Consider the following 23,652-nt stretch of genomic DNA (forward strand, 5'->3'; position numbering starts at 1 on the left):
TCTTGTGAAAGTTGAAATTTTTAAAAATCTCGAAAATACAAGGTTGTAGCCCAGAATAATTTTCAGTATGCGTGATAGTGTTTGCACCATTGAGCAATGTCAAAATTGAAAAAATTCTCAAAAGTTTCGTTTCCACGTTTTTTTATTTATTCAAAGGGGGATGTTTCTCAGAGTCTTAAACTATGTTAATCGTCGATCGAGTTTCCACTTGCTGCAATTACGGCCTCTACACGCTTCCGGAATGCACGGCAGGTTCTAATAATGTAGTCTGGAGCCATTTCTCTCCAGGTACGGATCAATATTTGTCTGAGGCTTGCTGTACTCGGGTGGCGTTTAGAACAGGCCTTGGCCTTCATGACGCACTATATTGAGTAATCCAGCGGATTAAGATCGGGGCTGGATGGCGGTCACATATCCTTTGCCCAGAACGGAAGATGTTCCTGCAACCACTTCTGAGTGCGGTTCGAGGTGTGGCACGGTGCCCCATCATGTTGAATTACAACATTTGGCTTCGGACCGTACTGTTCTTTGATCCACGGAAGAACATACTTACTTAAAATCCCGATGTAGACCTCCGTGTTGACCTTTTCGCCTTCTGGAATGAACACCGGGTCCATTTTTTTTGCCATCGGAAGCCACCAATCCAAACACCATAACGCTAGCAGGATGCTTGGTCAGATACACGTTCTTGTGCTCGTTGGCCACGTCTTTTACCGGAAGAGAACTAATATACCGGTCGGTTCTGGAATTTAATACGGGATCGACGGTAAACATGCTCTCGTCGGTGAACAGGATTACCGGATTTTTTCGCTTAAGGAAGTTCAAGATTTTCTTGCATCGTTCGGCTGGTACCTCCCGGATGCGGTTGGTAATCAAGTGAGTTTTTTTCCGTGCCCTCGACTTTGCCCCGCAATCTTCCTTTACGATCTTCCGTGCCTTGAAGTCATTGATCCCGTGTTCCTTTGCCATTTTTCTTATTGAACGCAATGGATTCACCCGAATATTCCTTTTGATAGCAGCCATAACCCTCGGAACCCGAGCTGACCTCGGACGACCTGTGGCCACCTTCACGGATAGTTGTCCTTTCTTTTCTCGGTCTAAAACCCTTTTGACGGTCCACCGGGTCACTCCCACGGCGATTGAAATACCTTTTTGCGACATTTGCACGTGGGACAAATCACGAATACTCTGCCACTTCGTCATGGTGCAACTGTCATACTAAATAAATCATTTTCTTTTATATACAGCCTACTACGGTATAAGCAACAGGTTACGTGCATGCAAAGAAAACCAAGGCATTGTATGCACAGGTGAAACGGGAACCTTATTTGTACGATGGTGTTAACATTATCACGCATACGCACTTTAGAGCAAAATCAAAAACGGCGTTTGTTCAGAATGTCAAAATAAGCGTTTTGGCCAAGTTTGGTTCAAATCGGTGACATCGACCACAGGTGGTGTATCCACTTGAGCTGGAATGACCCATATGACATTTTAGTTTGGTACTATACTTTGATAGCTTGGTTTGCAGGTGTCGGAAGCAAAGGCAGTCGATTATTAAAGAAAATGCGTCGACTACGGTGACCGCTTGCATCACTGCTTTGACTACAAAAAATTCCAACAAGCGTTGTATTGCAAAATGGGTTGCTTGTTGTTTTTTTCCTCTGTTCGGGACCTAACGCCACTGCGACCAGTAATTTCATCTATTGTAGTATATCCGGTGTCCTTAGTTTAGTAGATGTTGTATTACTCCATCACTATTGAGAAATTATGAAGTATTTGATTTGTTTTACAGTTGTCATCATTGCATTAATCGCAAGGAACCGACTCTAATTGAAAGGTCCCGCTATCTATACCCTTCGAGGAGGGAGAGCACCCTCCAAAAGCGCGCTCCTTTGTCATTCAACATTGGATTCCTTAGCAGCAAAATTAAGGAATGACACCGATAAGGACCATGCATCAGAACCCTAGTCTTAACCACTTCAAATTAGGGAACAACGAATAGAAGAGTAGGAATCACATAGATGAAGACTAACTATCTAACACACAAACATTGCAATGTCAAGCTAGTTGCTTAGTTGGGTCGTCGCGTCAACTAATTGGCGGACACCTGCACAAAAAATAAACACACCAGGGGAAAGATTCCTGTTCCCTTCCATAACGCATGACTGTTCAAAGCCTCGTTTTTACCTAGATGAATAAATTCTCAAGTTTTTATACAATATAGCTTAGGGATGCACAACCTGGCAACAACACTAAAGCTGAAAAACACACTTTACCATCGCTATAAAATGATGATAAAATCGATTGCCGTCATCACCTAGGGTGTTGGTTTGGCACTACACTCTAGCTTCTGCATATAGACATTCGTTTTTCTCCATTTTGCGTGACTTTCCATAGCCGCAGTTTCCAGCAGAAGCCATGATATTGAGCATTTTTGCTGTTAGTGTGGCACTTTTTATTATTGTTCCTTGATTGGCACTGGGCCAAAACATTAGGCTCGCAATAAATCTCCAACCGTGAGTTGTGAAATTTTAGTTATCGAACAGTTTCAACTTTTCCAATCATGGAAATCTATGCTTTTGATAGTGGCATAACCATAAAAAACCTTTCAATATCCGATCCGATCATAACTAATTTCCAGTCGGTGCAAATTTATTACCGTTTACATATAACTACCGTTCCAGCCTTAGCCCAGATGACTTTTGCTGCGACTGTGTTGGCCTCATCTGTACAAGAGGAATGCCGGGTACTCGTACCCATCTTCGGAAGCAAATATCTCATCTGCAATGACCTGCACGATAGCTACCAGCAGTGGTATGTGCGCACCTCTGGGAGGAAAAACAGGATCAGCACCGGCAAAGGAGCTTTGGTGCTATATGGAGTGTCGTGATTGTGTCGTTGATAACGATCTTCCTCACAGCCATTATGTTTGCCTGAGAAGAGGCAAAAAAACAAGCGGCTGAACCAGGAGGGACCGCTCTCAATGAACCGTCACAAGCCTACAGGGTGCGGCGGAAAAAAACATGCGAAAGGGCTTACAGAGATATTTTTATTTTATTTCTTAAACTAAATGCTCGCTGAAAAAGTGGTTACTAGTATGCTGTTGGCCAAGGAAGCCATAGACTAATAAAACTAGCTACTTTTCGTCACGTTCAATCAAAAAGAAATCTTGAATAACGTTGTTCCTTACTAATAAAATTTCATTACAGGTACAGATAGCAGGCTTACCCGTAAAGCATTATGACGCAATGCTGAACAAATAGTTCAATTTTTCCATAGTAGTTCTCATATAAACTTCAAACATTGGGTCATTTATTTGAGAAACCACATAAGTCAACAATGCTGGGAAACAGCAAAAATCAAACCGAATGTGGTTGCTCTACAAATTAATATTTAGAAAAGCCAATTTAATGTGGTTTCTCGCATTCAACTTTTCTGCTAAAAGGTCGTATTCGATAAAAATTCAACTTATGTGGATTCAAGTGTAGTATGAGATCTCAACGAAATAAGCTAAAATTTTGAGAGAATGGTCAGAGAAGTACAACCGATATCTTTAAATCACTCTATTGGTTGCCATCAGTTTTACATGATTCAGGATTGAAAAAGCTCACCATTTGGCATTTTTAGGGACCAGGTGCTTTCATGGGTCTTACTTTTCTTTAGATCAGTACGATAATACAACAAGATGGAGCACCGTGCTAAGCGTTAACCAGTCCTGACCCCGCTCAATTATTCGATTTGGGCATAAGTTCCGCCCTAGGGCTGTGAAATTTCCCTCCCAAGCAAAAACGCTCTAAAAAGCACCTTTACCAAGGTATGGCATTCTAGGCCAAAGGGCTACCTTCGACGGAAATGTTCCAGATTTTAAGATGAGCATCAACAAAATGGAGGGTCACATTGAGTAATTTTGTTCAACTACAGTTAATAAAGATGTGCAAACTTGAAAACATACGTTTTGGAAGCATAAAACAAATTCGCATTAGTTTTCCACCGCACCCTGTAGCAGGGAAAGTCCTACCCAGGGAAGAGAGTGAGCAAAAAAGTATAGAAAAGAGTTTGCCCGAGATGACATCCTTGAAGCTAGGACTCAAATGGTAATATGGTGTGCTAGGGGCGTATGAGCGTAAAGTCGAAGCACAAATAAATTATCCACACAAGATGAATACGTAATATCTTAATCTTCATCATATTATGTGACCTTAAGCTGTAGTTTGAGGACGGATAGATTAACGTACCTTGGTAGCAAAGCACACATTATGTTTTGTAGTTTGGGTTTTGGCTTATTTAGACAACGGATGTGATGTACCTGCCTAAACACTTTGATAGATTTGATTTATAGAGTGTCAGGAGTGCTGAGCACTCGATCAATAAATAATCGTTTTAATTTGACCAAGAACTACGTCTTTGTTTAAGAGCTTAGTGCCCCAAAAGAAAAGCTTTTTTTTTCTTGAAATATTAGAAAAAGATATAGAAAATGTTTAACAATCAGTAGTTGTTCTATTTTTCTAAAGAAAATTGAACCGTTAAACATTTTTTTTTATGTTATCATGGCACAAAGTTGGACTCAAAAATCCGCAAAAATTGCCGTTTCGGTTTTGATTAGAGTCCAACTTTATTATATGATGAGATAGAAACACGTCTTAATTTTATCAGGAATCTAAGGAAAAACCTGATTTTTTTTTTATTGTGTCTATAGACTCTGTATTTTTTCAATAGTTTTAGAACAATCAAAACGTGCCAGAAAAATATGGACGGTTAGCTTCCTCTTAACCTTTCAGAACTCGCACCATCTTGTAGAACACGAGCGCTCGTGCTTTGTACAAAATACAAGAGTTTGTTATTTTCACCTTGAGGGCATTTTTCGTAGCCTGATTCTCTCCGAAATACTCTTCAAGTATTGGTCTATAGGACATCAGTGTTAAATTTAATTAAACATGTTTAGTTTCACGTTGAGCGAATTTCAAACTCAGTGGGTTTTCAATTTTGTTTTTCGTGTTGTACTTGATACAACGGAGCACTGCAAAGTTCAGGTATGGGATAGCATTTCATCAAAGTATCGTCACAAAATCATATAAGGTTATTAATACTTATTTCTGGGTGGGTTGATTTACATTGATAATGCGCAATTTGAATCAAATTTAAGGTTAAATTGGTTTAGTTTTGTCATTATAATTCTTTACACTATTGCAACATTATAAGACAAGGTTGCTTGTCATGATTTCCCAGTGTGGATGGTCCCTTACACGGACGTCAATTCCAGATACCAAAACACTTATACTAACATAAATTCATTCAGTGAAATGTGCATGTTATAGAAAATGGGTGGATCCTCTACGCAGCTCCGGTGTTGGGAATCATGTGCACAGACTCACAGGAAAAAAAATCCAGGTCACTCAGAACAGAGTGCGTAGGGCTTTGACACAAGAGTTTCAGACCTCCACCAAGAGGCGAACGTTCCAAAATTAGATTTCAAAATTGATGACATTTAGACTAGGTTTGTGCAGAAATGCAATTCATCAGAAAATGCTTTGATAAGCAATTTGTGTTTAGTAGGTTAGGTGTATATAGTAGTTGTAGGTTAGTTGTAGTTGTAAATAGTTTTTCGAATTCAAAACAAACCAATCTCACCAAGGTGGTCATACCCTAAAACAGGCCTGATAGGACTAGGAACTGTGAATAATAATTAAAATTTCAAATGTACTACAGGGTGTCTCACAATAGGTGTCACTAAAACAAAATTGGATTACAGCAAAACAAATCAACCAAACCATAGCATTTATTTTTCATTTGAAAAATACATGTCATAAAAACAAATCATATTAATTCAATTCAAATCTCTCGCCCTTTTCCTTGATAACTTTGCGCAAACGCTTTGTAAACCCATCGCAGCTGGCACGCACGATTTCCTGAGGAATTTGGTCCCAAATATCAACCAAACGTTTCTTGAATCGATCTAAAGTAAGCCCCTTCGTAGGGCCTATTTGCTGAAGCATATAACCCCAAACAAAGAAGTCAAGTGGGTTGAGATCCGGTGAAGATGCAGGCCATTCTTCGCTTGTGATGAAATCGAGCAAATTTTCCGCGCACCATGCTTGTGTCTTCTTTGCCTTGTGAGCTGGAGCTGAGTCTTGCTGGAAACAATATGGAGCATTCCCATACAGCGTTGAAGCATGAGGAAGCAGATGGTTCTTCAAAACCTGCTCAATGTAATATTCAGTGTTGATTTTTACGTTAAGTTCTATGAAAAGAAGAGGAAGTTTTCCTTTTCGTGAAACGGCGCCCCATACCTTGATTTTCGCCGGATTACGTCTTATTCGCTCCCTCACACATTTGATCTTTTCCTTCGTTCTGGCAGTTCGTTTGGCACCTTCTTTATGTTGAATATGGTCATTCCCAGTATCCTTGAACCGTTTCAAGGTACGAAATATAAACCGCTTACTCACTCCGAACTGCTTTAAGTTATTGAATATCTGGCAAGGTCTAAAATTTTTCAAATGTAATTTCACAACTTGCTCGCGTATGGCTTCCATGTTGGCTGATAAATATAAACAACGGAGTCGCTTATTTATCTTCAGCGATAGACTGTCAAAAGGATACACTCAAAATGGGTATAATCAATTTCACTGTAAAAATAACCCAGTTGAAATAAACCAAGAGTGAAAAAAGGTGACACCTATTCTGAGACACACTGTAAAGTTTAAAAGACGCACTTGATAGTTCATACATGTAAACCAAACATGTACAAGAAATAAAGATCATATAAAGTTAAAAAAAAGTTTTCGTTCATTTTTTTTTATTTTTTATGCAGTAGCAACTTGACAAAAGAAACTTTTTTCTGAAAGCTTCCTTTAAACAGGGTTTCCTAGTGATTTTTCGAAAACTTTAAATCAAAAGTCGGGATTTGGTTTGGTATGGTCTGGATAGTAAAGTTTTTTCTTAACTGTGAAAAACTGTCAAATGATACATTTAAATTTGATTATCAACATGATTATCTGCAACCATGCATTGTCAACATGTTTTGTTTGCTTCGAGATCTCGTTCAATTTATATAAGATTTTTATTGAAAAACTCTAAAACGTTGATTGACGAAAAATGATAAGCATGGGTTAAAAATAATAGGAATAAATTTTCTTAGATGAGGAAATGCCAGCTTACCCACCACATTTTGTTGTGGCTCAAATTTTAACTCCAAAAATTGATCACATTGCTTGGTTCATCCAGAGAATAATTCAAGAAGTAAAGATTTATCAGTTCTCTTATTTTCTTATCATTCAACTGAATCATTCCCAAAAAAAATTGGCGGTAAAATTGTGACGAATTGAGGCGAATTGAGAACTCTGGAAAAATCTAGAAAAATCATAAAAACTCTGGTCTATACAAGAGATTGCTGGCTGTATGGAAGGCTCACAGATCTGAAAGATTCCAGTTAAGTCTGGACGGTTGGCAACGCTTCTAGATAGAAGCTCCTTCTAGATGTTTTTTTTTGTTGTGGAAACCTCTTCTAGATGTTTATTTCTAGAAGATTATTCTAGAAGCTTCTTTCTGGAAGTTTCTTCCAGAGTCTTCGTTTTGGAAGGTTCATTTTTAAGCTTCGTTTAGAAAGCTACTTTCTTGAAGCGTAGTTCAGACGATGCTTCATAGAAACTTCTTTTAGAAGCGTCTTCTAGAAACTTTGTTTTGTGAGTGTGAGGAGTATAGATATAAACCACTACGCTGGGGTCGTTCCTATTCCTGATGCTTATTTCTAAACACTTATTCTTCAAGAAGCTTCATTTTGAAAGCATCTCTGTTTTCAAGAAGCTTCTTTTAGAAATTTTAATCTGTATTCTTCTTATAGAAGCTTCATTCTGAAAGCATATCCTTAAAGCTTTTTTCAATAAGCTTCTTTCTAGAGGCTTCCTCGTTAATGTTGAACAAATCACGAACATGAGTGGCTACAGCTACGCACTAATTAAGCATTAAAAATAAATAAAAATAATTTATGCACAGTCAGTGCAAGTTTGATACTCTATTCATATGCTGTTGCATTTACATTTGGAACAAAATGATCGGAAAATGTATCATTTTTCGGGATATGCTCCTATAACCTTTGAAACACGCTTAATAAATGCGTGGCTGTAACTATTCATGTGCAATACCCTTCTCGTGGTTTGTTGAAAATATCGAAAAAGCTTTTACAATGAAGCTTGTTGAGAAAAGCTTTTAGGATAGGCTTCCAGAAAAAGCTTATAAAAGAAGCTTCTATACGTATAGAAGACACTTCAAGAAAGAAGCTTTCAGAAGTAAGCTAAAAATGATGCTTCCAAAATTAAGCTTCAAGAAATAAGCATCCAGAAAGAAGCTTCTGGAAAAAACTTCCTGAAAAAAACTTTCATATGAAGTTTCCATAAGAAAAACGTCTAAAAGGAGCTTTTAGAAGAAGTTTCTTCAAGCAGTTACCATTAAATAGATTCTAGAAGACGCTCCAGAAAAGTAGCTTTAAAAAAATGCTTTTAAAATAAATCATCAAGAAAGAAGCTTCTGAGAGAATCTTCCATAAAGAAACTTCTAGAAGAAGCTTCCAGAAAGAAGCATCTAGAAGCAAACATAACGTTGGTTTTGTGTTGCCGAATGAAGGGTAAAATCAGATTTTTCAGACACTCTTTAATGTAAACCTTCGACGTCATTGTGTGAGATGTGATGAAAACCTTGCAAACTTATCAGCAAAAACAAATTTATACCAGGAACGGACATCCCCGCGACCAGTTGCCAGGTAAAGTTTTCGTCCGGGGATTTGTTTATAATCAATTTTGACATCCATTAAAATACAGCCATCAAATTTCGTCAAAACTCGTTCGTATAGTAATCGTGCTCGCTTTTTGGCCACTATTTTTTTTTTCAGGGAGCGATTCGGATGTTTACTGGCACAAAAAGACTTATATCCTTCTCTTGAAAGGATGGAAAACGGTTGAAAAGTTGGAGTCGTATTTCTTTGCCAAATCACGTATGGAGGCACCTGGGTTGATTTTCACGTACCTCAACACCTTTCTCCTCAGCTCTTTGTCCCTAGTGCCACTTTTATGATAGATGCGCTGTGCTCTATCCTCACTCAGAGTATCCTTGTAACGTTTGATTACAAGACTCACCGTTGACTTTGGGAATTTTAACACTTTTGCTATTTTTGAGGCAGACCACGAAGGGTTCTCTAGATATTTGTGCACAATTTATTTTCTTTTCTCAAGTTCAATGATCCGTAATTTCGGGATGCGTCGATCAATGGAGAACAACTGTACACCCATTTATTCGTCAATAAAACATCAACAAATGCCTGTCAAACATTTTTTGTTCCAACCACCAGGGGCGCGGTGGTGTATTAAACCGTGCGTTCAGATTTACTTTGAATCGAGCTTTATTAGTGAGTGAAATTAATCATGTCGAAAAAAAAAAGATTACCGATTAGGATCGAACCACGAACGTGGTGATTATCCGACCTGTGCTTTCTACACTGATTTCTCCATGCTTCGGGATATGGATAGGCTAAAAGCAAACAAGAAGCGATCATTCCCTCGCATACTCGACTTCGTTTGCTTTTTCTGCTGGAGAGCGTCGTTCCATGTTATACATAAAAATCAAGGCAAATGCTTGCTTGTGAAGGTGAAAGCATAGACAGAGCACGGAAAAAAATAAATAAAAACCATTCCATCGTCTGCAAGGTCAACTTCTAACATTCACTGCGATGTTCATGAACAGAGGATGATAGGAAATGGAACTAACATTCATTGTAATAAATTTTTGGTTTGCGTGTAGAAGCTTCCAGAACGAAGCTTCCAAAAAGAAGTAGCTTCCATGTAAAAGTTTATAGAAAGACATTAAATGAAGGAACTTCTGGAATAAGCTTCGCAAGTAGCACCTGTAACATCTTTTCATGAGAGAGAGAAAAAAAAATACACAATGACTACATTAAAGTAACCTTGAAATATATGCAGTTACATTTCAAGACAACATTAAGCAACACCATCCAGATAAAAGTTTCTAGAAGAAGCTTTCAGAAAGAAGCATCTTGCAGAAGTTTTCAGAAAGAAGTATCTAGAATATTGAAGAAGTTTATAGAATCTAGAAGAAGCTTCCAGAAAAAAATCTTCTAGAGGAATAGTCAAGAAAAAGCTTTTAGAAGAAATTTTGAAAAGAAGCTTTCAGAACGAAGCTTCTAGAAGAAATTCTTTGAAGAAACATATAGAAAGATGCTTCTAAAATAATCTTCTTGAAAGTAGCATATAGAAAGAAGCTTCAAGAATAAAGCTTCTAGAAAGAAGAATAAGCTTCCAGAAAGAAGCTTCTTTCAAGAAGCTTCCAAAAAGAAGTAGCTTCCAAGCAAAAGTTTATAGGAGGAGATGCTGAGAAGAAGCTTCTGGAATAAGTTTCCCAAGTAGCACCTGTAACATCTTTTCATTAAAGAAAAAAAAAACGTGTTACACAATGACTAAATAAAAGTAACCTTGAAATATATGTAGTTACATATCAAGACAAGATCAAGTAACACCATCCAGAAAAAAGCTAAAAGAAGCTTCCAGAAAGAAGCATCTTGAAGAAGTTTCCAGAAAGAAACATCTAGAATAAGCGAGAAGAGTCCAGAAAGAGCTTCTAGATGAATCTTTAAAAATAAACTTTCAGAACGTAGCTTCTACACACAAAAATAAATTAATAAGAGGATGCACTTCAATCATGTCGAAAATCTCATGTAATTTTTATGGTCACAAAAATAAACAAATGCAGTAAAGCAGCGCAATGTCAGTTAATGCACTATATAAATGATAATTTTGTCCTTTTTGGCAAGTAACATTACACAAAATTGCCAACACGATTGAAGTGCATCCACTTTGATGTGATACTGATGTGTTCCTTGAAGAAACATGTAGAAAATTCCTTCTATAAGAATCTTCTTGAAAGTAGCATCTAGAAAGAAACTTCAAAAATGAAGTTTCAAATAAGAAGAATAAGCTTCCAGAAAGATGCTACTTTCAAGAAGCTTCCTGAAAGAAGCTTCTGAAAAGAAATAGCTTCCAGGTAAAAGTTTATAGAAGTTGATTCTAAGAAGAAACTTCTGGAATAAGCTTCCCAAGTAGCACCTGTAACATCTTTTCATAAGAAAAAAAAGGGCTGCACAATGATTAAATAAAAGTAACCATGAAATAAATGCAGTTAAATATCAAGACAATATCAAGGAACACCAAAGCGGCGCCGGTGTTGTAGTGGTAAGCGTGATTAACTCTCACCCCAGCAGGCCTGGGTTCAATCCCAGTCGAGTGTCACCGGGATGTTCTGAGGCATAACATCTCTGATCACGCCTTCCGTCGGAAGGGAAGTAAAGCCGTTGGTCCCCGGTTCATGAGTTGATGGGTCGATAGGTAGGGTTCAGGTGTGGGAGCTGCCTCCCTGGCGTCGGTAGCATTGGTGCTCAGCACGGAAAACAAGATCGACGGAAAACAAACCAACGGAATTAAAAAAAAAAGTCAAGTAACACCATGACCTTCTAAATAGTAGGATACATGGTCATTGGTAATTTCATAGTCAGGTTGTCACTAAGTTGAGATAAAATGCGACCTATCTGGTCTCAATCTAGGTCTGACAAAGACGCATCGTAGTCACCCCTCGATTGCCACTCCTTGGTGTCAAGTTGGTAAACAAAGCAAATCAGTGCATGAGCTGTACATGACTCTCTTATAAAAACAGTATCTAGTTCAGAGTTGGTTGGAAATGCTAACATGAAGCTTTAGTGTGATGATTTATTAGCTAGAGAATGATCTTTAGAAGAGGGTAGGTGGATAGTTCCGTTAGAGTACGGCAGTATGAAAATTGAATAGAAGTTGAAAATGAGCGAAGGGCCATTAATGTGACAGTTTTTCAAGATAGACGCACATTTTTGCCTAGCCCGTACGATGTACGCGGGGACTTGAAGTATGTCTCCAAGTCCACAGGCAAAAATGTGCGTCCCTCTTGTTGCTCATAAACTGACTGCGGCTGTGGAATAGTTCTAGCGACGTTTTCATCACTACCTAAAGCCCCACGTTGCGAGAGCATTTCCAGTCGATGGTGTGTTATAATGCAGTTCTTCTTTACCCAACTATTGTGTTGCTCCTCTCGTCATGACCAACGTGATCATCTCAGAGAGAAACCAGTAGGGTGGTTGTTGCGTGCTGTACCATCATCAGCATTGTTGACGGCTACTCCCGCCTTGTTGCGGAATTTGGACGATAGGCCCTTTTGATCGCTTCAGCATCGACTCAGCTCGGACGAATGTCGACTCGCAACGTCGAATATTTTTTTATAGCGAACCGATGTAAACAGAATAACGCGTGCAATTACAGATAAAATATTCTATGGAAGCACCAATAGAATTAGTTTAATCTTAGTGAATCGTACGCGAACGTGAGTACTTAACTGCAACTATTAAAATACTTGATAAATAATTTGACCCATATCATCATTAGATAACCTAACCTTAAAACTGAATAATTGGCTTGGAATTCTCACGAACCGAATTGTTACTGTTAGAAAACTAATTTGTAAGTCTAATAATTGTTATGCCAGAATGTAAAACTAAAGCTAAATATAATTACAGTCGAGTTGCGGAAAACCGAACTACGGAAAAGTTTTTGTAACAAGCTCGAAAATTACGATATTCGAAGAGGATTCCGAAAATGAGCAATACATCTTCAGATTTTCACTGCAAGGCTTGCAATCGGCAGGATGACGCAGACGATATGGTGGCATGCGACATATGCGGAACCTGGTTCCACTTTTCGTGTGTGGGAGTACAAGCCTCAATATGCAACAAGACTTGGCATTGTGGTTACTGCCTCAGCGGTAGATCTAGTTTCCACGGTTCCGAGAGTTCTGTGCAAACCAGTAGCACTAATGTTCGCTTGCACCTAAAGCATTTGGAGGAATCTAAAGCGCTGGAAGATCGGCTCCAGCTGCAGCAAGCGGAACGGGAACGTGTGTATTTAGCACAAAAACATCAGCTGGAACTAGAATGCTCATCGGGTGAAGGAAGCTACCAAAGCGTTCGGAGCCGACAAAGCTGCTCGAGTCTTCGCAGTGAAGTTCAAACCTGGATAAACCAGACGAGAAACCAGACAACGGATACCGTGCAGCAAAGCAGTGCTTCAAACTCAACACCTTTAAATCAACAAATGGTAGTGCTGGAAAATGGTGTTCCATTTCCACTCGTACCACCAATCGCTACTCATGCACTGACAGTTCCATCCTCAAACATAAACATACAAAATATCGTTCCGCCCGGCGTGTTGGTAAACAATAAAAACCAACTAGTTCAGAAGCAGTTCGGAAGAAATCCGCTTTCGCCGAATGCGAATCAGCAAATACCAGTTGCTGCTAGTCAGTTAGAGCAGACACCTTTACAGTCATCGCAACTGCTGGCTACCGTTATCCGAGATCAACGGGAACAACATCCACCGTTTCCGTACAAACAAACTCTCCCACGGACAAATTTACCAGGCCCAAAGGAGTTGTCATCGAACGTGCCAATTGTGGAAAGTTATGTTCCTATGCAACCAAGTAATGAAGGTCGAACTGAAACGGAAGCCATAGAGATTCAACGTACGTGGAGACGACCAAAGCAGTCGCAGCAGCAGCAGAATACGTACGATCATCACACAGCCCAGCCGACAGCGGATTCCATTCAAAATATTCCGTCACAACCAAAATCACAGCCAATTCCACAAATGTTCCACACACAGTGGTCTCAGCAAGGTAATGGAAGATTTGTCGGTGATCAGCAGCAGATGACAGCCGGGAATTATGTACCGATCTCTTCGACCATGAACGTTCCACCTCTCATGAGCTTTCCTCAGCCATTTCCTTACGCCGAGTGGCCTGCAAGTGAAAGCGCTGCTGTTCTGCAGGGTACAGTTAATCAGCAATCAAAAACGTATCCATCGAGAGGATCAGCACCCGGGGGATTGCCGTACGTGCATACACCACCAGCACATATGGAATTTGGTTGGAATCCTCGACAAACAGTTCCGCTGCCAGCTTCTTATCAGCAGTGGCCCGTATCTAACACGGATGGCATAGTTTTAAGTGCACAGCAACTTGCAGCTCGACAAGTCGTGTCCCGTGAACTACCGAAATTCTCGGGTGATCCCCTTGAGTGGCCAATGTTCATCAACGCATTCGACTCAACAACATCTATGTGTGGAATTCAACCGGATGAGAACTTGGCTAGGCTTCAAAAAAGTTTGATAGGAAGTGCCAGAGAGAAAGTGCAGAGCATTCTTACATTACCAGCAGCGATTCCCGAAATCATCGAGACCCTGAGAGACGAATGCGGACGGCCAGAACAGCTAGTTTATTGCTTGCTAAGTAAAATTCGAAACGCTGCTGCACCGAATGTCAACAAACTGGACACTCTGATAACATTTGGTCGGGAAGTCAGAAATCTGGTAACGTACATTGAAGGTGCACAGCTGCAGGATCATTTGTCTAATCCGATGATGTTATCGGAGTTGGTTGGAAAGCTACCACCAAATCTTCGATTGGATTGGGGTCTTCATACGCAGCGAATTCCTCAAGTTTCGCTGAAAGCGTTCAGCGAGTACGTCTCCAACATAAAGACCGCTGCTTGTCATGTATCGTTGCCAGCAGAATGGAGTCACTCGGACGACAGCTACCGCAAGGGTAAGAAGAAGGAATTTCTGAACGCTCATACCATGGAAGAAGAGCAGCATCACGATACGGATGGGAAGACGGATTACAAGTCTAAACAGGAAACGAAAAGTGACCCCAAGCCATGTCACGCGTGCAGCAAGATTGACCACAGGCTTCGAAACTGTCATACGTTCACTGGTTTCAACGTGGATCAAAGGAAGCGTTTGGTAGAGCAGCTTAAGTTGTGTCAACGTTGCCTTGGAAGCCACGGAAAATGGCCGTGCAGGGTAAAACAATTCTGTGGAGTCGATGGATGTGAGGAGTCACACCACAGGCTGCTGCATTCCGTCAATCCTCAGACATCGAATGCCACTGAAGGTGTGAGTTCGTCAGGTTTGATTTCTGCCCACTGTAATCACCATGCCAGTACGTTATTCAAAGTAATTCCCGTCGTCCTCTCCAACAATGGGAAAACCGTCACAACTTTTGCTTTTCTGGATGATGGGTCTAGCCTCACGTTGCTGGAACAGGATATCGCAGACGAACTTGAATTGGCAGGAGAAGAAAGTTCGCTATGCTTACAGTGGACTGCAAGTGTAACAAGAAGGGAACCGGCATCGCAACGGGTGCGATTGAGCATCAGAAGTGTGAACGGGGGCCCAAAGTACACAATCTCGGACATCCGAACGGTATCAAGTCTGGATTTACCACAGCAAACTCTTGATTACGATGAATTATCCAAACAGTATCCGCATTTGCAAGGAATTCCTGTGCAGAGTTTCACCGGTGCAGTGCCTCGTATATTAATTGGATTGGATAATGCCAAGCTGAACATGACGTTGGACAAACGGGAACGACGCAGTGGAGAATCAGTAGCGGCAAAGACTCGACTCGGATGGACCATTTTCGGAGGAGGACAAAAGCGAACGCAAGAAACACAGCGGGTCATGGTTCATGCGTGTGACTGTTCTTTAGATGCGACGCTTCATGATCTTGTCAAAGATTATTTTGCTGTTGAAAGCTTGGGTGTAAATCCTACTCTAACTCTGGAGTCATCAGAAGATCAACGAGCTAGGCTGATCCTGCAGCAAACCACCAAGCGTACTGAAACTGGTAGGTTCGAGTGCGGATTATTATGGAAGAGTGACAAATTTGAGTTTCCCAACAGCTACGTGATGGCTGAACGGCGATTGGTTTGCTTGGAGAGAAAACTTAAAAAAGATGCCGATTTAAACAGGAAAGTGGCGGAACAGATTGAAGAATATCTCGAGCGCGGTTACGCTCACAAGATTACAGACGATGAACTGCGAAATTCGGATCCTCATCGTGTGTGGTATCTTCCATTAGGCGTAGTACAAAATCCACGTAAACCTGGCAAAGTCCGTATTGTCTGGGACGCGGCAGCACGCGTTGGCGACGTATCGCTCAACTCCATGCTTCTAGCCGGACCGGATTTACTAACTCCACTGCTGAAAGTCATGTGTGGATTCCGTCAGCGGCAGTATGTATCAGTAGGCGATGTCCGTCAAATGTTCCACCAGATGCTTGTCAAGGAAGCTGACCGTCAGGCTTTGCGTTTCCTATATCGACAAAACGCAGCTCAGAATCCAACTATCTATGTAATGGACGTCGTAATCTTTGGAGCTTCATGCTCCCCTTGCCTGGCACAGTACGTAAAAAACTTGAACGCTAGTGAATTTGAGCATCACTACCCAGAAGCGGCGGCAGCGATCATCAACAATACATATGTCGATGACTTCTTGGACAGCAGAGATACGATCGACGAGGCAGTCAAGATAGTTGAAGAGGTACGCATGATATACGGCAAGGCTGGATTTGAAATCCGGAATTGGCAATCTAATTCCGAAGAAATTCTGCGACGGGTCGGGGTAGACGCCAACGACGCAGCGAAACGTTTTTCTGTGGAAAAGTTAACGATAGCAGAACGAGTTCTGGGAATGATGTGGAATCCTGTAGATGACATGTTTGTATTTACTGCACAGTTCCGTGACGACCTGCTTTCTCTACTATCGGGGGAAATTGTGCCAACAAAAAGGCAAGTTCTCCGAGTGGTCATGAGCCACTTTGATCCGCTTGGTATAGTGGCAACCTACACAGTACATGGCAAAATTTTGATCCAGGACGTGTGGAGATCAGGTGTGAAATGGGACGACCCGATTACGGATGAGGATTTCGCAAACTGGAAGCGCTGGGTAAAGTTGGTGCCGAAACTATCGGAGGTTCAAGTACCGAGGTGCTACTTTCCAAACTATAGTGTGGAAAGTTACAAGTCCCTCGAAGTTCATATTTTCGTTGACGCGAGCTTGATGGCGTATTGTGCAGTAGCGTACTTTAGAATTGTCGACGGTGGGATGCCACGTTGTGCACTCGTGGCTGCAAAAACGAAAGTGACTCCGCTGAAACCTCAGTCGATTCCACGCAACGAACTGAATGCCGGGGTGATTGGAGTAAGACTTCTGAAGAGCGTCGAGGAGAATCATTCAATACCAATTAGAAAACGGTACATCTGGACCGATTCAACTACTGTTTTGTCTTGGTTGAAAGCGGATCCACGAAAATACAAACCATATGTAGCCTTCAGGGTAGCAGAGATCCTATCGGAGACTAGTATCGATGAGTGGAACTATGTCCCCTCGGGAGTGAACATTGCAGACAAAGGCACCAAATGGGGAAGCGGTCCATGTTTCGATCCTGAAAGTCCATGGTTCAATGGTCCGGAATTTTTGAGTCGACCGGAAAGCGAATGGCCAAACCAGAAGATCACGTTGTCGGAACCTCAAGAGGAAGTTAGGGCTGTTCACCACCATGGAGCGGCACTTCAAGTACCGTTCGACTTCACGGAATTCTCCCGTTGGGAAGATCTACTGAGAAACATAGGTTACGTGTACCATTTTGTTAATCGCTGCAGAGTGAAGGAAAGAAAGCTGACACATAGTAGAGTTACATCGTTAGAGCTGGAAGACTACTCAGCCGCTGAAGCAAGTTTGTGGCGTATGGTTCAAAGCCAAGAGTATCCGGAAGAACTCGCCATTATACAGAAGAAGAACTCAGAATTGCAGGAGGATCAGCAGATGTTCCTGAAAAAATCCAATCCACTTGCCAAGCTATCGCCATTCATAGATGAAGAAGGTGTGCTGCGGATGCAAAGTCGGATTAACGCAGCTACGGCTTATTATTCGTTCGATTTTCGGAACCCGGTGATCGTTCCAAAGAATAACCACGTTACCAAGCTACTGATCCACAAGTATCATCAACGTTATGGTCATGCCAACGCGGACACTGCTTAACCGTTCGCGCAGTACATGTTGAGGTGGTGCACTCTTTGTCAACAGCTTCATGTAAGATGGCTATTCGTCGGTTTGTGGCACGAAGAGGCGCTCCACAGAAAATTTACAGTGATAATGGCACCAATTTTCGAGGAGCTGCCCGTGAATTAGCGAATGAAATCAAGGTCATCAATCATGACATTGCAGTAACGTTTACCAATGCAGAAACTGAGTGGATTTTCAATCCTCCTTCCGCCCCACATATGGGTGGGGTATGGGAGCGGAAAGTACGTTCCATTAAGGAAGCCTTGAAGTCTCTTTGCCACAATTATCGACTAAACGATGAAGAGTTGGTGACCTTCTTAGCGGAAGCAGAGATGATAGTGAACTCTCATCCTCTTACATTCGTTCCGTTGGAGGATTCGACGGAAGAAGTGATTACTCCGAACAACTTTCTCCTCATGAGCTCAAGTGGCGCGAATACCCCAGCAAGAATTCCCGTCGATGATGAGGTTTCTTTAAGAACAAACTGGAAATTGATGGAGAATCTACTAAATCAATTTTGGAAACGGTGGATTCAGGCGTATCTACCAACAATAGCCAGGAGGACAAAGTGGTTCAACGACGTTCGTCCACTACAGGATGGAGATCCAGTCGTCATTGTGGACGAAACGGTTCGCAACGGATGGTTGCGAGGTCGGGTCGTTAAGACATACCCGGGAACGGACGGTCAGGTGAGAAAGGTCGATGTTCAAACTTCGTCGGGAGTTCTACAAAGGCCAGCGATCAAAGTAGCCCTTCTGGACGTCCTAGATAGCAGTAAAGCCAATCAAGGGTAAGGCATTACGGGTCGGGGTGTTGCGGAATTTGGACGATAGGCCCTTTTGATCGCTTCAGCATCGACTCAGCTCGGACGAATGTCGACTCGCAACGTCGAATATTTTTTTATAGCGAACCGATGTAAACAGAATAACGCGTGCAATTACAGATAAAATATTCTATGGAAGCACCAATAGAATTAGTTTAATCTTAGTGAATCGTACGCGAACGTGAGTACTTAACTGCAACTATTAAAATACTTGATAAATAATTTGACCCATATCATCATTAGATAACCTAACCTTAAAACTGAATAATTGGCTTGGAATTCTCACGAACCGAATTGTTACTGTTAGAAAACTAATTTGTAAGTCTAATAATTGTTATGCCAGAATGTAAAACTAAAGCTAAATATAATTACAGTCGAGTTGCGGAAAACCGAACTACGGAAAAGTTTTTGTAACACGCCTTGAGTTGTTACATTCAAAGTGTTTTTTTTATGTTACTTCATACGCAAAGTTAACGATTTTCAGAGTTGGTTGGAAATGCTAACATGAAGCTTTAGTGTGATGATTTATTAGCTAGAGAATGATCTTTAGAAGAGGGTTAAATCTATGATGATATAAGATTTTCCCAGTTGATAATTTTATGTGTGTTGTTTAAGGGGGTAGTCCACTCTTGAAATTTCAAAAAATCTTTTTTTTTGGCTTAAAAAATACTTTGTTTACTTTGACATAGACTTGACCGCAAGTCCGCAAGTGACATCGTTCCAAAGTTATAGGCCGATTAGTGGACTCGTGTCCAGACGCTCCAAGCGCGCTCAGGTGAGCGCTCGGAGTACCCGCCCGTTACCGGCGATTATCTCTTAACAATGTTTTCAAAATTGGCGGGCGCTGTATTTTAGAAACGACTCATTCGATTTAAACGACTGAATTTTCGAGTTAAGTACCTTTTTTCTAGTCTTGTACGTAGCAGATTTTCAAAAGAATCAAAAATGGATTTTTGGTGCAAGCTTTTATCTCCAATTTTAGGGTACAAAAACGGACTGTTTTTTTGCAAAACGTCGCCAAATTTTTATTTTTCAACCAAATCAAAAACGGCTACGTACAAGACTAGGTCATCTATCAGAGAATAACAACAAAAAAAAATCGTTGTTTCAGTTCCAGTGGTGTGACCACCAGACGTCCCGCCCCGCGACGACTCAGACGGGAGGTCTCCTGGGGAACCTGGTGCAGCGGCTACAGGAGACATCCAATCGCGCCAAAAAAAATTTCAATTTAAGAGGACATTTCAATTGACAAAACCATGCATTCCTTTTTTAAATTGATCGTTATTTACCCTAAAAAAAAAAATCGTGAAAATGACCTATTTTTCATGCCGCCAGAGTGGACTTCCCCCTTAAATAATTGATAAGAACCAAATAATAATAAAAAAAAACCTATTTGTCTTTTAATCATGAAGTAATTTCCGATAAAAAATATCGCTTGACTTTTCACTCAAATTTCAATACCTCCTCTATGTTTCAATCTTAAAGTAACAGTTTAAGCTGGTTCGATTTTGACATTTCAAATTGGCTCGAAAATCATTACGTCTTCGCCAGACCTGGGTCTCAATGATAATGTTGTCATTACAAATATAAGCTTTATTTTTTTCTCAACGTCTTACAATTTTTTTGCAATGAAAAAACATATTTGACGCTCAAATTAAAATAACCTAACCTAACCCTAACTTTGTGAGATTTTGCATATGAAAAAAGTCAACCTTTGACCGGTTTGCAGCACTCCTAAATCATGTCCGCTTGAGCCCAAATTTTCCTTCGGTTCTTTTTCGATTCACATTTTGTTTATTAATTTATTTGTTAAGGCTCAACCGAATTAACTTTACAGAGCCGAGGATTCTAAATATAGTCAAAAGGTACAACACAATAAACATTTTATCTTCCGCTTTCCAATAAGTCTCCTCCGCCAGAACGGGAGCCACGTCCAGTTGTTTCTTTGTATGGCAGTATTGCCAACAGGGAGCAGAGCGCTTCCATTGCAGCAATGGACGCAAAACGTGGTCAGCTCTCACCCGTTCATCACGAAACGGTTGCTTTCCAAAGTCGACGACTGAAAGAACTGCTCATGAAGAAAAATGAGGAGGACCACACAATGGTTGCTGCTGAGTAAACAGACAATCGCGTGAAACACATTGGGGGTGGTCTGCTTCTGTCGACAGCCGAGTGAACACTCCATTAACATTTTTTGTATGGATCGTTTGTCCATACATTCATAAGCACTACTGTACATCCACGTGTTCATTTTAGCGTCTTGACATATTGAAATGTACACATTTTACAAATAAAGGTCCTATAACTTGTTCAGATTGCAGACTTTCATTTAACTGACAAAACCCCAAGGCTTCAAAATGCGTTTCGATGCATGTTGACGTGGCTGCTTCTCGGCAATGCAATGATCAATCATTATGATTCAGCCACTATTCAAATGGTAGGGTAGAGAACTACTTTGTCCCATTTTGGGCCTATCGAGCAGGAAACTTCAAATAAATCCATGATTTCAGAGTTAACAAGTCAATTATGCGTTTGGTACGATACTGTAGTTAATAAGCTTCCGAACGAAGTCAATGAGAACGCGTGATATCAATGTTTGCACTCAATATTCCCAAAAACAAAAGAAGCGCTCCAACCGAATCAATTTTTATCTTCATCCGATAGGCCGAAGTGAATTCATTGGCATTTCAATGGCGTTGCAATGCGTTAGGCTGAGTTTATAATCCGTAGGCCGAGTTTGGCGTCAAGAAACAGTGTTAGACTTTTGACAATATCTCAACGATTGGTTTCTCTTTATCAAATCTTTGTTCGTACGGAAAGGTAAATAAATTTGGAAGCCATCAGTAATAATAACATTCTGTTTGGTGCTAAACTGCGCTAGATTAAGAAAGACTAAGTGCGGGTTATGCTTAATAGGCCGGAAATGGGGTAGTTAACCCTATGGCTATCTACTTTCAGGTAGAAATCCGATTGGACCGCTGATTGACCAGCCAAGAGGGAAAAACCCGGAAAAGTCCCGAGTAAAATTCGTGTCGATTCATGTTGATATGACAGGTTCTCGACAATTTGGTTTCCAAATTTTAAAATTGAGCCACTATTTGAAAGCTATGACTATCTACTTTCGAATGGAACAAATAGGGAAGCGATTAAACTTGTGGTTGGCCAGTCGGAATGAGAAAACCCCTGAAAGGTGGCTCTGCGGAAATGCGAAAATTCGGAAATGGTCAAATCCTGAATATCCGAAAGAGTGTTTTCTGGTCGCTCAGAATCAGAATCCATATGGTGTTGGCATATTTTCTCTTTTCTCAAGATTGAATGCAATTAAGAAAAAAGTCACAAAAGATATCTAGGTATATTTTCAGGAATTGACCATTTTCCCGGTGAATTCAAATTTCCACAGAGCCACCTCTCACGGGTTTTCCAGTGCTGACTGGCCAACCACAGGTCCAATCGGATTCCTTTCTATTTCGTATTACCTTTCATAGCCACTATTTAGGCTCAATTTTAAATAGTTGAAGATGCTAATTTCAAATAACAGACTGTAGTGGTAATTTTTTATACGATAGATGGAGTAGATGAAAGCATAGAGTTGATAGTTCCGTTAGAGTACGGCTGTGTGAAGATTGTATATATATATTAGAGAAGCGAGCTAGGACAACTTTTAAGCTCGCTTCTCTAATATCTATATACAATCTTCACACTGCCGTACTCTAACGGAACTATCAACTCTATGCTTTCATCTACTCCATCTATCGTATAAAAAATTACCACTACAGTCTGTTATTTGAAATAAGCATCTTCAACTATGTAAATCGTTGACTTCACGTAGAAGTAATACTAAAAACATATAGTCAAAGTCAATTTTATAATTCGGTAACCAACCAACACGAATTTTGCTCGGAACTTTTACGGAATTTCAGTGACGGATGGCCAATCACAGGGTCCAATCGGGTTTTCAATCTATTCTTAATGAAAGTAGAAAGCCATACCTTTCGAATGGTGGCTAAATCAAAACGATTGATCGTTGCATTGTTGATAAACAGCAATGTCAACCATGAATCAACACGCATTTTGCAGCTTTGGTGCTTTGAGGTAATTTCGATGACTTAGGATTATGTAAGTTTAAAGACATTTTAGTTTAAAGTATTTCAGTTAGCGAACCATTGATTATCCATGTCGATTATGTATTTCCGGAATTTCGAAAATCTGCGTCTCCGTATTTTTCCTCACTGTCACCTATCGGGTAGTCAGGGGCATGACAGCCCAAACTTAATCCATAGCGGCAACATCGAGCATCCATGACAAAATCCAATTAAATTATCAGTTAATCCATCTTAAAATAGATAGATCAATGCTAGTATTCTGAGTAAGTGAAAACACTGAATGTGGCTCCATGAAAATGTGAAAATGGAGCGAAAATGTTGGAATTTGATCTAGAAAATAATAGCATTAATCTATCTACTCTAAGCTTGATTGCCTGAAAATTGAATTGGAATTAACGTAAGCTTTTTATATAGAAAGTAAAAAAAAAACTGTGGCAACCTGACGGTAAAACTGTGGAATGTCAAGTTGAGGCAGATTGCCCAGCATACATGCAGTGAAAAGATCTTTTAACTACTGACATTGGTTGATTCAGATGAATGATAAATGGCGTAGTGATACATATGGTTTTTTTTTTAATATAGAGACTAGCCTTAAAGTCTTAAAATATGTAACATGCAGGAGAGATGAACAAGCCTTCGGCTAAAAATCTCTTAAATAAAGAATTATAAAAAATGTTACATACAGTCGTTATAAACTGGAGATAAGACCAACAATTGATTGTTTGGTAGCTAAACTATTTCA

The 23,652-nt window shown here is 40.4% G+C and overlaps 2 protein-coding genes across 3 annotated transcripts in view; both read left to right on the forward strand.

Annotated features, from left to right (window-relative positions):
- The window catches only part of side-VII (sidestep VII), a 761,931-nt gene that overhangs the window by 373,850 nt on the left and 364,429 nt on the right, over positions 1 to 23,652 (forward strand). The window lies entirely within an intron of this gene.
- On the forward strand, positions 15,592 to 17,291 carry LOC135704905 (uncharacterized). Its single transcript, XM_065226445.1, has 2 exons — positions 15,592 to 16,809; positions 16,842 to 17,291. The coding sequence occupies exons 1-2, from the start codon at positions 15,600 to 15,602 to the stop codon at positions 16,925 to 16,927; spliced, it is 1,296 nt and encodes a 431-aa protein (XP_065082517.1). The 5' UTR covers positions 15,592 to 15,599; the 3' UTR covers positions 16,928 to 17,291.

This window comes from Ochlerotatus camptorhynchus, unplaced genomic scaffold, assembly GCF_037179485.1.
Source record: "Ochlerotatus camptorhynchus isolate MF236.1 unplaced genomic scaffold, CSIRO-AGI_Acam_v1.1 ptg000251l, whole genome shotgun sequence".
Classification (NCBI taxonomy): domain Eukaryota; kingdom Metazoa; phylum Arthropoda; class Insecta; order Diptera; family Culicidae; genus Ochlerotatus; species Ochlerotatus camptorhynchus.